General features: G+C 37.1%; 1 protein-coding gene across 2 annotated transcripts in view; it reads right to left on the bottom strand.

Moving 5' to 3' along the window:
- Positions 1-3597: 3597 nt before the first annotated feature.
- Positions 3598-13600, bottom strand: part of muc5.1 (mucin 5.1, oligomeric mucus/gel-forming) — a 43143-nt gene continuing 33140 nt past the window's right edge. For both annotated transcript variants that reach the window (XR_012400218.1, XM_021470622.3), the window contains exons 36-46: positions 11837-11967; positions 11714-11745; positions 11457-11604; positions 10539-10631; positions 9758-9798; positions 9130-9249; positions 8950-9045; positions 8745-8864; positions 6934-6973; positions 5769-5886; positions 3598-4022 (exon numbers count right to left, since the gene is read on the bottom strand). Coding sequence is in view for 1 of the 2 variants with exons in the window: in XM_021470622.3 (XP_021326297.2) it covers positions 3842-4022; positions 5769-5886; positions 6934-6973; positions 8745-8864; positions 8950-9045; positions 9130-9249; positions 9758-9798; positions 10539-10631; positions 11457-11604; positions 11714-11745; positions 11837-11967 (1120 nt within the window). In the remaining variant the exon portion in view is untranslated. The remainder of the gene's footprint in view (positions 4023-5768; positions 5887-6933; positions 6974-8744; positions 8865-8949; positions 9046-9129; positions 9250-9757; positions 9799-10538; positions 10632-11456; positions 11605-11713; positions 11746-11836; positions 11968-13600) is intronic.

Raw genomic sequence — 13600 nt, 5'->3', positions numbered from 1 at the left:
TGTTTAGTTTGTCACTATTCTGCTTGTATTGAAAGAGGAACTTGATGAACTTTTACTATTAAATTATTAAAGGGTTCTTTATGCAACAGACACCTAAATGGGTGTGTATCTGTCACACCTCTGAATATGTGATATGTGTGCTTAGCATAAACTGATTAATTGCAGTTTGGTGTGCAAATATATGCTCAGGAGTATTTTAGATTTAGTTTATTAATGTCGTTTACAATGTAACTTTAAATTAAAGGGGTTATTACTTAAGTTTTGATTGAATGGTTTCTTTTTTCATTCATTTTCCTTCAGCTTTGTCTCCATTTAAGAAGTTGTCTCAGCAAAATGATATATAACACATGTTTTTTGCAATGGATGCCTTTTCAGCCACTCTTAGTACTGGGAAACACCCGTACACACTCATTTACACACACTACGGCCAGTTTATTCAATTCACCTATGTCTTTGGACTGTGGGGGAAACAGGAGCACCCGGAGGAATCCCACGCCAACACGAAGAGAACATGTAAACTCCAACTGCCCCAGCTGGGACTCAAAACCAGCGACCTTCTTGCTGTGAGGCATCAGTGCTAACCACTGACCCATCGACCCACCCTCGGTTTAATTTTGATTTATATCTATATCTTAGGTTTGTTTTATATTTAGCATTTTGAATTCAGCGCTTTATAAGTTGGATGGCCGTTGTGGAAAGGTTCCAACTCCACTGGAACACAGCTGTCTTTGCGTGTCATGTTTCTGAACATCTTAATCTGTTGTTTGTTTTAAGTGTGTTTGATTATGGTTGTGACAGAAATTTGCAGAAAGTAGATGTCCAGGAACTCCCAGCAGGGCGACTTGATGGCAAAAAAAGCAAATTGACATTGTTGAAGTCATAAAACACATTTAAAATGCAAATCGATTTGATGTCAAAAACTCGACATCTAGGGCTGCACAGTGGCGCTGTGGGTAGCACATTCACCTCACAGCAAGAAGGTCGCTGGTTCGAGCCTCGGCTGGGTCAGTTGGCATTTCTGTGTGGAGTTTGCATGTTCTTCCCATGTTGGCGGGGGTTTCCTCCGGGTGCTCCGGTTTCCCCCACAAGTCCAAAGACATGTGCTATAGGTAAATTAGGTAAGCTAAATTGTCCGTAGTGTATAAGTGTGAATGAGAGTGTATGGATGTTTCCCAGTGATGGGTTGCAGCTGGAAGAACATCTGCGTGTAAAACATATGCTAAAAAAGTTGACGGTTCATTCAGCTGTACATTCTGCCCCATATTAATAAAGGTACTAAGCCGAAAATAAAAATCAATGATTAACCTTGATGTCTATTTGACACATTCACACATTGATGCCCATTTGACCACCAAAATAACCAAAAAATGTAATATGAGACTATTTTATTCATGTGAAAGCTACAATTACAAATTTACACAGGATTTTGTTTCCTTAACATGCATGTACCTTGATGCCAAAATTACATGTAAAAAATATATATGTAACGACGGGGAGTGACACTGACAACAGAAGGTAGGATCCAAATGCAGGTTTAAACGTTGTCAGGCAAGCAATGGTCAAATCAGGTGTAAACATGTATATTGAGACAGTCCAGAATCGTAGTCGAATGACAGGCAAGGAGGTCAGAAGGCAGGCGGCTAAACAGGATAACAAGAAATACCAGGCTAGGGTTTACACGCGGAGAAACAAGACAGGGAGAAACGCGTTGTAATGTCACTGGTACAGCTAACAAGACTCTGCAACATGTGTGGAAAAGAGGGGTTTAAATAGTCCAAATAATCATTGTGTGAGTGGCTTCAGCTGTGAGAGTTCAGTCTATGACAAGGTTCAGGTGGTGAATGCAATCAAGTTAGATGAATGAGCATGGGTGTCAGGGAGAAGTGCATGTATGAAAATGTAGTCCAGGAAAAGGCGGAAGTGTAGTTCTAAGTGTGTGTTTGCGTGTGAGTGTTTACCAGCGACATCTGGCGGTTGTTCGCTGGTGAACATGACAATATAGTAGTATAAAAAATATATTATAATAATAATGCTGGGCTCCACGCAATTCCTTCATGTTGTCCCAAACACAAACCGATTAAAATAACCTAATTCTTTTTCCAAATTTTTTTCCAGATTGAACATGAAAAAATTCAGTTGTGTGAAAAAAATGTGTGATAGAGTCAGTCGGAATATGGTTAGAATTAACCAATAGTAAATGTGTTTATATTTTAACTGTTCACTAAATCCATCAACTTCATTGTTAGTGCTTGAGCTCAGCTCTGTTAAATAATATTAATGTACAGTTTATTTTAATAATGCAGCCAGTGAATGTTTATACAATTGAGAATGTTTATGCAATTATAATAAGCATTTAAATGATACAGAAACAGGCGACGTAGTGGCGCAGTAGGTAGTGCTGTCGCCTCACAGCAAGAAGGTCGCTGGTTCAAACCTGGGCTCAGTTGGCGTTTCTGTGAGGATTTTGCATGCTCTCCCTGCATTCGCGTGGGTTTCCTCTGGGTGCTTCGGTTTCCCCCACAGTCCAAAGACATGCGGTATAGGTGAATTGGGTTCACATTTTTAACATTATTAAGCAACTAACCTAAATATTGTTGATAATGATTACACTGTCATTACCATGTCTGCTTCGGGAGAGACTTTGGGTACAAAGAACTGTCTGACTGTGCTTTGATTTTTCTCCAGACGCATGTCTGACAGACCACCATGAGCTACAGAGAACACTTTCTGCATAAAAGACCCGCCCACCTCACTGGACAGTTAAAAAAGACCAATCAAACTAAAGATGACATCAAGAATTACCCAATCAAAAGTGGGAAATGAGGCAACTTAATAAAATGCGTGTGGGATGATTTGCAGGTGAAGCTACTTTTAAAAAAATGATTGAATCAATACGGGACAAAACCCATCCCGTATTGATTCAAAACGGGACACGCAATTTCTTTCTTAAATACGGGATGATTCCGTATTTTAAGGGACGGGTGGCAACCCTACACGTAGCTGATGATTGATTATAAAGCATGTTTGGCAGGCTGTCCCTGAGCTCATAATATCCTCGAGCCCAAGGCTCCCTCCCGTTTGCAATGCGAGAGGGGAGTTTGAGCACAGGTAGATCTCGAGAACTCCCCTGCTGTAGTAGCTAATGAACAGATACTACTTACTAGGAGCATGTCTATGGTGCCGATTTCTATTAGTCAATTAACTTAAGTTGCGTGTTTTTGGACGGTGGGAGGAAACCGGGAAACCCGGAGGAAACCCTTGTAAGCACGTGGATAACGTGTAAACTCTGCACAGAAACGTCGGCTGGCTTGGTAAGGACTAGAACTAGTGACGTTCTTGGTGTGAGGCAACAGTGCTAACCTCTGGGCCACCGTGCCACTCATAAAGGAGGAGGAGTAGGGGTGAAAGGAGGGATTCTTCAAAACGAAGATGACTGCTATATGGAATTTAGGGTATTTTTAGTGGCTTTAGAATCGTCTGATTGATAAATAATAAATTGAAAAATGCAACCGCAAGCAATCATAAGCTCGTGATCCTCTCATAATTAGTTTATAAATAAACTTCACTTATTGGAGAAAAAACATATCCATCATTCAGTTTTTGTTGCTATTTATTTTGCTTTATTAGAGTCATCATTCATCCATACACAAGAAGAAAATAGGGAAGAGCTTTGTTTTGCGTCGCTTAAGAACTAACAAAACAATTCAAAATATCCGGAAAATTCCCCCAGTGACAGTAGTTATAGAACAAAGAGCTGAATGGTACAGTCGTTCACTAAAGATACATATTTTTCCAGTAATATCTGGAATTGTAGCCATTAAACCGATGTCAACAGGATCATTTATCCACTGGTTTTCTGGTTTTCGCACGTAATAGGAGTGCATCTGCAGCTCTCTATGTAGACGTAGTCATGAGGGATTTCACTGCCGTCCGCACACTTCAGCGTCACCTTTTTAACGCTGGTTTTCGTCTCCTTACAGCAGGAACAGCTGTGCATCATGGTGTTTGCGCCCATTGAATACCTGCGCAGATTTACAAGACAAATAGTTGTTAGATCCGATCTTAATACACATGCAAGTCTGCGATAATCAAAACACATTGTGGAGTGTTTCAAGCTGTATATGACTCCGCATAGCTAATAAATGACAACATTTGTTGTACATTTTTTAAATTAAAATGGTTGACAAAATATATTCTGCAGGGAAAATAAGTATTGAACACGTCATGTTTTTTTCCTGGGAATATTATTTCTAAAGAAGCTGTTGACATGGAACTGATGCAGATTTTGGGAAAAACCCAAACAATGCAAACAAAATAGTGATAATAATTTTTAAATATTTGAGAGTTTCTTTGGCTGTGTTTTGGATCATCGTCTTGCTGAAATGTCCACGCTGGTTTCGTCTTCATCATCTTGCTAATGTAGATGTTGAACTGAAGCAGCTGATATTCATTTACAATGAGAAAGGGCAGAGGGTTGCTGAAGAAACACTGAGAGATTTCATCTGCTGTCTGGGCTTTCACTACCTTTTTACACCTCCCTTTCTTCATGTGTTCAATACTTTTTGTCATTTCATTTTATTATGCAAAACTTAATTTCTTTTTAGCAAAAATGGCTTTCCTTGCTTGTTACCAACATCCGGAGAAAAATTTCAAGTCTACAGCACCTTTAGAAATATGATAGCTGAGAAAAATGGTGACATGTTCCCCGCTGTATATACATTTGCAAATGGACATTTTTCATCCCATTTCATCCGAATATTACATGTCAAATACAGTATGTACTTTATATTAATTATATATACATTTAAACAAATAATATATAGATATATACAAATTGTATTGTACATTATTTGCCTTATATGAGATATCTTAAAGGGTTTACACAAGGGACCTCAAGAGTATTTGATTTCAGATGTCGCTAAAATAAAATCACATCATCACTGTTTGCTGCATGTTATCAGAATACTACAAAAACCTAAAAAACAAAGCTACAGCGGTTAAAGCAACATACATATTTACTATTGGTACAATAATAATGCACATTTTGCTTTTTTATTTGCTCTTGCTTCCAAGGCAGTTGCACATTTTGTGCTCTTAAATTTGCAAAGTGCTTTTTTTGGTAAATTATTTACGTTCTATAGACCCTTTTCACATTTCCGAGTGTCTTAGTATAGTTGGTCATATTTGGGAAAACTTAGAGCGCAGTGAATGGGAGAGTACAACAATTTTTTTTACAATAATATTTGCTCAAGTAATAATAAAAAAAAAACCTCCACTATGGGGTTATCGAGACTTTTAGAAAAAAGGAAAAAATTTAGTGAGACTGATGACGACAGCCAGAGAAGAGAATAACATCAAATTTACTGTCCTGCCCCATACACGCTACATTAAAAACACCTCGCACAAGCAGAAATGAGTTATTGTGTAATGTGAAGCAATTGTGTTTGAACTCTCAGTAATGATTAAATCACACTGAACTGAGCTAAACTGAACTGAACTGAACTTAAACACTAAAACCTGAAGCACACTGTTCCAGTTACTATGACCATTTATGTGAAGCTGCTTTGACACAATCTACATTGTAAAAGCGCTATACAAATAAAGCTGAATTGAATTGAAAAATGATAAAATAAATAAAAAATAAGTAAAAAAAAAATAAACATTAAAAACTTTTAAGGATTTTAGATGGTGATGACTGTTAAACATGTCATAACAGACTGGTTAAAAGGGTTTATTGTTATTTTTCGCTAAATTATTTGCGTTCTCACATTGATTCTGTGTCGCAGTTTCCACTGCAGGATGTGACTTCAATGGGGTTGATGGACTTGCAGTCATTCACTGTGACATCTGTCATGTTCTTCACACGAACACAGTTCTTGAGTTCACCTGAGATAGTAAAGGAGGCAATGTCAATAACATAGCAGTAACAAAACATTTGTTAAAAGCAAAATAACTGCTTATGAATTGCGCTATTCTTGTTAACCTGCTGTATTGTTTTTTTTACATATTGTATAGCATAGCATTATGAAAAATTAGGAGACCGTTTGGAAATTCAAATTTTTTTCTGCATTTCCGATTGACAGTTATGTGCAAAGTGCAAATGCACAATGCAAAAATAAAAATGTTGTCAAATGGAGCATAAAATGACATTTGGTCAAAATAGCAAAAAGGTAGCACTTCGAACGTTTATATACATTTTTAGTCTTAACTATAAAGAAGAAGTAAAAAAGACATCACAACCAATCACAACAAATGGAAACATTTACCCCACAGTCCAAAGACATGTGCTATAGGTGAATTGAATAAAAACTAAATTGGCCTCAGTGTATGAGTGAATGTGAGAGTGTATGGGTGTTTCCCAGTGCTGGGTTGCAGCTGGAAAGCCATGTGCTGTGTAAAACATATGCATGATAAGTTGGCGTTTCATACTGCTCTAGTGACCCCTGATAAATAAAGGGACTGAGCCGAAGAAAACTGAATGAGTTGAATTTGCAAGAAATAAAGCAAAATTGTACATTTTACTCAAACACGTACCTACTAAATACAGTAAATCTAAAGAAGCAGATTTTTAAAGAGGTTACTTAACATTTTCCATAGCTTTATTATTATTATAATTTGCTTTGTAATCATTATAATATCCTACAGGACATGTCCTTTACATGAGATGGTTTAAAACAGGGGTCACCAAACTTGTTCCTGGAGGGCCGGTGTTAAGCAGGTTTTAGTTCTAACCCTTATCAAACACACCTAAACAAGCCAATCAAGGTCTTTACTAGGTATACTTGTAACACCCAGACAAGTATTTTGAGGCAAGTTGGAGCTGTTGGGACACCGGCCCTAGATTGGTGACCCCTGCTTTAAAGAAACTAGTTCTGCTTGTATTTTACAAATAAGGACAATCAGAATTTTCTAAGAAAGGAAATAATGTCTTACAGGTGTTGCAGCATCCATCTTCATCGAGTCCCAGTGTTCCCTGTCAAGTCAAACAGAGCTTGGTTTAAATGTCAATGTGACATACATCGCTAAACGTGCTGGTTCAATTTAAAAAAAAAAGTGTCATCAGACTTTGTAGAACACAAAGCAACATATTTTGCAAATGTTTTGGGGTGGGGCTCAAAAATTTTTTAAGATCAAACAAAAAATTTGAAGTTTAACCTTGTCAAGACTAGTGAAGAGACACGTGTAAAAATCTTTAAAGCTTTTAAAACTGCTCACAGTTTAATGCTGGTTGCTTAATCATGTTTGCTTAATGTGCAGTAACTACTGACTTTCACGTCACATGGCATGTTTTGTGTAAACCAATAATATTTGCTTTCCTGAATCAAGAAAAGGCATACAAGGTCCCAGGGTTGACAGTGCATGTCAAAGCACAAACCAAGCATGAAGACAAAGAAAATGTCTGTAGACCTCACAGACAGGATTGTCTTGAGCCACAAAGCTGGGGAAAGTTACAGAAAAATATCTGCTGCTCTGAAAGTTCCAATGAGCGCAGTGACCTCCATCATCTGTAAGTGGAGGATGTTTGGATCCACCAGGACTCTTTCTAGAGCTGGCCAGGCCATCTAAGCTGAGTTATCGGAGGAGAAAGGCATAAGTCAAGGAGGTGATCAATAACCCGATGGTCACTCTGTCTAAGCTCCAACCTTACAGATGGACAGTCTTCTGTGCAGCAATCCACCAATCAGGCCTGTATGGTCGAGTGACCAGACGGAGGCCACTCCCCACCTGGAATTTGCCAAAAGGCATCTGAAGGACTCTCAGACCATAAGAAACTAAATTCTCTGGTCTGATGTGACTAAAAATTAACTCTTTGGAGTGAATGCCAGGTGTTACGTTTGGAGAAAACCAGGTACTGCTCATCACCAGGTTAATAACATCCCTACAGTGAAGCATGGTGGTGGCAGCATCATGCTGTGTGGATGTTTTTCAGCAGCAAGAACTGGAACACTAGTCAGGATAGAGGGAAAGATGAATGCAGCAATGTACAGAGACATCCTGAATGAAAACCTGCTTTAGAGAGCTCTTGACGTCAGACTGGGGCGACAGTTCATCTTTTAGCAGGACAATGACCCAAAGCACACCACCAAAATATCAATGGAGTGGCTTCACAACAACTCGATGAATGTCCTTGAGTGGCCCAGCCAGAGCTCAGACCTAAATCCTATTGAACATCACTGGAGGGATCTAAAAATGGCTGTACACCGTCACTTCCCATCCAACCTGATAGAGCTTGAGAGGTACTGCAAAGAGGAATGGGCAAAAATTCCTAAAGACAGGTGTGCCAAGCTTGTGTCATCATATTCAAAAAGACTTGAGGCTGTAATTGCTGCCAAAGGTGCATCAACAAAGTATTGAGCAAAGGCTGTGAATACTTCTGTATATGAGATTTTTTTAAAAAGGTTTTTTTTACTTTTAATAAATTTGCAACAATTTCAAAAAATCTTTCTTCACATTGTCATTATCGGGTATTGTGTGTGGAATTTTGAGGAAATAAATTAATTTAAATGTAAAAGTAAGCAAAATCCCAGCATAAAGCTGTCTTGTCTCCTCAGAATGCTTGCATTTAACCGCTTGACTTGTCTGGGTTTAAAAAATAAAATTCTTTATGGAAGTTTAAGGACAGGAAACTTTTGAACAAAAACATTTCTTATGTGTTTAGAATGACATCAGGGTAAATTTTCATATTTCGGGCTGAATTAGCCTTTGTAGAAACAGCTCCAAATGTGTCAATTTGGAAAACTCACAGGCACACATTGATCTGGATTGATTTCGGGACAGGTTGGTATGGTCCTCTCTATTATGTACGTCCCATTGACTTGCTGACAAGTCACACTTTCACATTTATAATTGTAACTCTCTCCCTCCTATAACAAAAAAAGAGAAGCTGCATGAGAATGGAAGAGCAGATTAATTGTCTGAAAAAGTAAAGGAAAATCCAAGAATACGTACACTGAGAATATGTGTGATGTTATCTGACACATAAATACAGGCATTTGGCTTGCATGTTCCACAACACTCGCCTTTTTGTTCCACGAGCTCAAAGCCCTTGAAGTAGAAAACAAAAAACATGCTCAGAGTCTACAGATGAATGTTCTTTTCAAATCAGCGATGTAAAGATGTAAATGTTACCTCAGAGCAAGGTTCACAGATTTTAGAAACACAGGAGACGGTGTGTAGTTGTGTCTCTGGGTCTTTCTCCATGTCACAGTTACATTCGACACAAGGGTCTGGGTAGATTGTGGATCCAGGCTATAAAGAACAACAGAGATTACCGGTCAATAAAGTGTAGAATGGTTTTCTGAATTCTAGTGCACTTCCTATTGTTGAATGTGACATTCTCAAAATTCATTATTATTGTTTTGAACAAATGAATCTAGAGGGGCGTCACGTTGGCACAGTGGATAGCACGATTGCCTCACAACAAGAAGGTCGCTGGTTCGCGCCCCGGCCAGGTCAGTTGGCATTTGGCACTGTGGAGTTTGCATGTTCTCTCCGTGTTCGTGTGGGTTTCCTCCGGGAGCTCCGGTTTCCCCCACAGTCTAAAGACATGTGCTATAGGTAAATTGTTCGTAGTGTATGTGTGTGAATGAGTCTGTATGGGTGTTTCCCAGTGTTGGGTCGATTCGGAAGGGCATCTGCTGCGTAAAACATATGCTAGATAAGTTGGCGGTTCATTCCGCTGTGGCGACCCCAGATGAATAAAGGGACTAAGCTGAAAACAAAATGAAGGATTGAATGAATGAATCCATAGGCTCACCTGGTACTCAGTGTTATTGTACACACAGACGTCTTTGGGCACTGTACATTAGAAGAAGAAAAAAACATTAAGTTAATAATATACATGATATTTAACTTCTTTTGTTATTATTTTAAAAAAAGGTAATTTCTCACATGAAGTACATCGTCAATAGTTCTTTGTATTGCAGGTTTTTATGTACATAATTATTTATTTTCAACAAAAATCTTTGTTCTTAAAACAAAGAAACTAAAATATTTTAGTTCTGTTGGTTTAGATATCTGTGATATTCCTTTTTTTATTCCTTTTAAACCTGTTTTTTAATAATTTCAATTATTTTTTATCCTTTTAATTCTTTGTTGTGTTTTCCCCTTATACTTATTATGTGATTTTAATCCTTTTGTTTATGTAAAAGACATTGAAATACCATTGTGTCTGAAATGTGCTATATAAATAAACATTGCATATAGTAAGCCATAATTAGTATAATTACACTATTGCTTTTTGCCATTAATTCAATTCAATTTAATTAAATTAATCTTTATAGCGCTTTTACAATGTAGATTGTGTCAAAACAGCTAAACATAGAAGTTCTAGTAAATTGCCAATCATTATTGCTATGTTTCTAACATCAAAAAGAAAATCATTTCCAGTTTAATTTTCCTATGGATTGCTATGACAGAAAATAACAGCATGAACTAAAAAGAGAATTACCTATCAGGTATTCATCACAAAAAGGACATCAGCATTTCCAGGACAGCAACAATATGCATAATTTTTAGAATTTCAGTTTGAGACTTACCACAGGGTGGACAGCAACTGCCTTCATTTGCATGTTCAGCTAACTCGAATCCCACATCACATTTCTTGTGGATACAGACCTCGAGATTACACACTAAATGAGAGGAAAAATAACAAACAAACGTTTAACATGAATGTGAAATGTGTTTCCATTATTTTTAATAATAATAATGATAATAATAATCAATAATAATACATTTATTTTGTATGAAGTGCAGAGATGCCCAAACTAGGGCCCGGGGGCCAAAGTTGGCCCATGATAGCCTTTGATATTACCCGCCATCCCATCAGAGAACACAGAAAAAATAAAGGGGAGGGTCGGGGGGAATGCCTACAATAGAAATTGTCATTTCTAATTTAACGTTATCTTTTGTTGGTTTGTTTATTGTTGAGCTACTAAAAAAAGCAAGCTTAAAATAAATGTTATAATTACATGTTGTAAATGAATCAGATTTATTTAAATGGCCATTGTGTTAATTGATTTTTTTTATTAATATATGTTAATTAAAAATATATAATTTTTTTAACATTATTAATATATTTTTTAAGTTTATTTTATATATTTAACTATTTTTAAATATTCTTTCAAAATTACCCATGACAATTTTAACACAGTTTTAGACAATAATAATAATAATAATAATAATAATATTAATATTAATAATAATAATACAGTTTACAGAAATACAGTTTGATATATTTAACTTTGCCCCATAGCCCCCAGTTATGTTTGTTTTTTGGCTCTTCATAAGAAAAGGCATCTTTAAAAGTTGCTTTCTCAAAGCTCTTTGCTGATGCATTCAAGTATAGACAGTTCAAATTTGTCAATAAACTTGCAGAGAGACTGAGTGCTATTGTCAGGTGTATTTTTAGAGAATTATTTTTAATAAATGTTTCCCGCTGGTAATATTATTCTCACCGCAGGTTGGACAGCAGTTGTCAATAATTAATTTTTGCTCGGGTCCACAGGGCACTATAGTCGGACACCCAACAAATTCCTTGGTGATCCCAAAAGTCTCATTGGAGCAGGTGTATTTGTAACAGTCCATGGTCCAGGTGTCTCCAGGCTGCAGGAGGAAAGCAAGCAAAATGTGGGGATTATGAAGTATAAATGCAAGATGAGTTGTTTTGCACCTTATTGACATATTTGTCTTGGCTTATCTATTTCAGAAGTACCTCTCGAGGTAATCCATCAGGGCCGATGCAGTCTACAAGGAAAGAATGAAAACAAAATCAACCACAAGGTCACAAGAAAGTGCATTATTCTTGTATAAAAGTAAAGAAAGCTGCATGTCTTACCGCAGTAAGCCGTACAGTAATCTGTCGTTGAACTAACTAGATACGTGTTATCGGGACAGAAACAACCTTCCATGTATGTTTGATGACAGCTTTCGCCTTGACAGTCTTTCTCCACAAACAAGTCGTTGTACCTAGTCATGAGAAGTGCAGTGAATTATTATATTTATGAGAGATAGGAAGTAACAAAGTACAAATACTAAAGGGTAGATTTTTTCTGGTATCAGTACTTTACTCCACTACTTTTTTTTAAACTTTTTTTTTCTTACATTTTTACACAAATATCTGTACTTTCTACTCCTTACAATTTTAAAACCACAGTTGTTACTTTTGTTTTTATGTGTTTGGTGGCTCGATCTATATTATTTCTTATCATTGTGCAATAATCTGAGCGCCTTTTTGATTAATGAAAGTAGCCAAGCTGCATCAAACTCTGCAATATAGCCCAACAACATTGTTTAAAAAGCCTGGCCCATGTATCATCATCCAGACGCAAACTCACAGCGTTCAGCATGTAGTTTTTCAGCAAGCAGTCTATTTTCCTCATTGCATGCCTGCGTGCTGCACTGCCCGGCCTTTTCAAGGCTATCGCGCACCGTACGTGGGCTAGTTTATGAAGATTACTTATAAGGCAAGGATGACTACGCAGATGTGAGAGAGAGAGTCGGCGAATTTAACATGACTGATGCTGCACTGTTTACACGGTATTAATACACCTTTTGCTCGATCGGATCACAGGTAAACACGAGACACACATTCCAGTTCAAAAACATGCTAAATGCTAAAGCCTTATGTGCTCTTCCGATCATTACTGCACAGGCTTATACATCTAATACCGTAAAAAATAGTGCTTTTTTGTATAGATTTGTTCATTTAGTAATAAAAAATCAAAAACTTTATAAAAATGTATGCATTGCTGTTTATTTTTTTTATTTCTGGGTTATTTATGAGAGCTGCTCTTTGAAGAAAAAAGCAGCTTTAGCCTAATGCAAAAAAAAAAAAAAAAAAAGTTTACAGTCAAATTTCATTAGAATTTATTTTAGCAAAAGAAAAAAATTCAATATGTTTTGGACAGAATTCAGTGCAAAATGTAAGACATTATATTATTATAAAGATAGACAGGCCTACAGAACTATTTTTAGAGTGTATCAACATGAAAGGCAGCTGATGTTTTTGATCTAACAGCTGAAAAACTACATGCTGAACGCTGTGAGTTTGCGTCTGGATGATGATACATGGGCCGTGCTTTTTAAACAATGTTGTTGGGCTATATTGCAGAGTTTGATGCTGCTTGGCTACTTTCATAAATTTGGCAACAAACATTTTACATAAAAATTGGAAATGTCAGTTATTTTATAATAACGTATCAATAGAATGTGAGGTCTAGTTACCTACCTATCCTCACTCACTATCCTTCAGATTTATCAGGGGTCGCCACAGCAGAATGAACCTCCAATTATTCCAGCATATGTCTTACACAGCGGATACCCTTCCAGCTGCAACCCAGTACTGGGAAACACTCATATACACTCACATTTACACACACTTATACACTACTGCCAATTTAGTTACCTTGTATTCACCACTACCGCATGTTTTTAACCTGTGGTTGAAACCGGTACTTTTTATTATGTTGGCTTGAGAAAGCCAACATACTGTTATACTACTCTGTCCTTGAAAACAAACGTATCTCGTTCATGCCACAAGGTCCAAATGTGGTCAAAATGTGCCTTCAACATTCAAGATTGTTGCTATATCTCCTCATGC

The sequence above is a fragment of the Danio rerio genome, chromosome 25 (assembly GCF_049306965.1).
Source record: "Danio rerio strain Tuebingen ecotype United States chromosome 25, GRCz12tu, whole genome shotgun sequence".
In the NCBI taxonomy this organism is placed as follows: Eukaryota; Metazoa; Chordata; class Actinopteri; order Cypriniformes; family Danionidae; genus Danio; species Danio rerio.
Note: the sequence above shows the minus strand (reverse complement) of the source record. Positions and strands in the feature narration are given on the sequence as shown.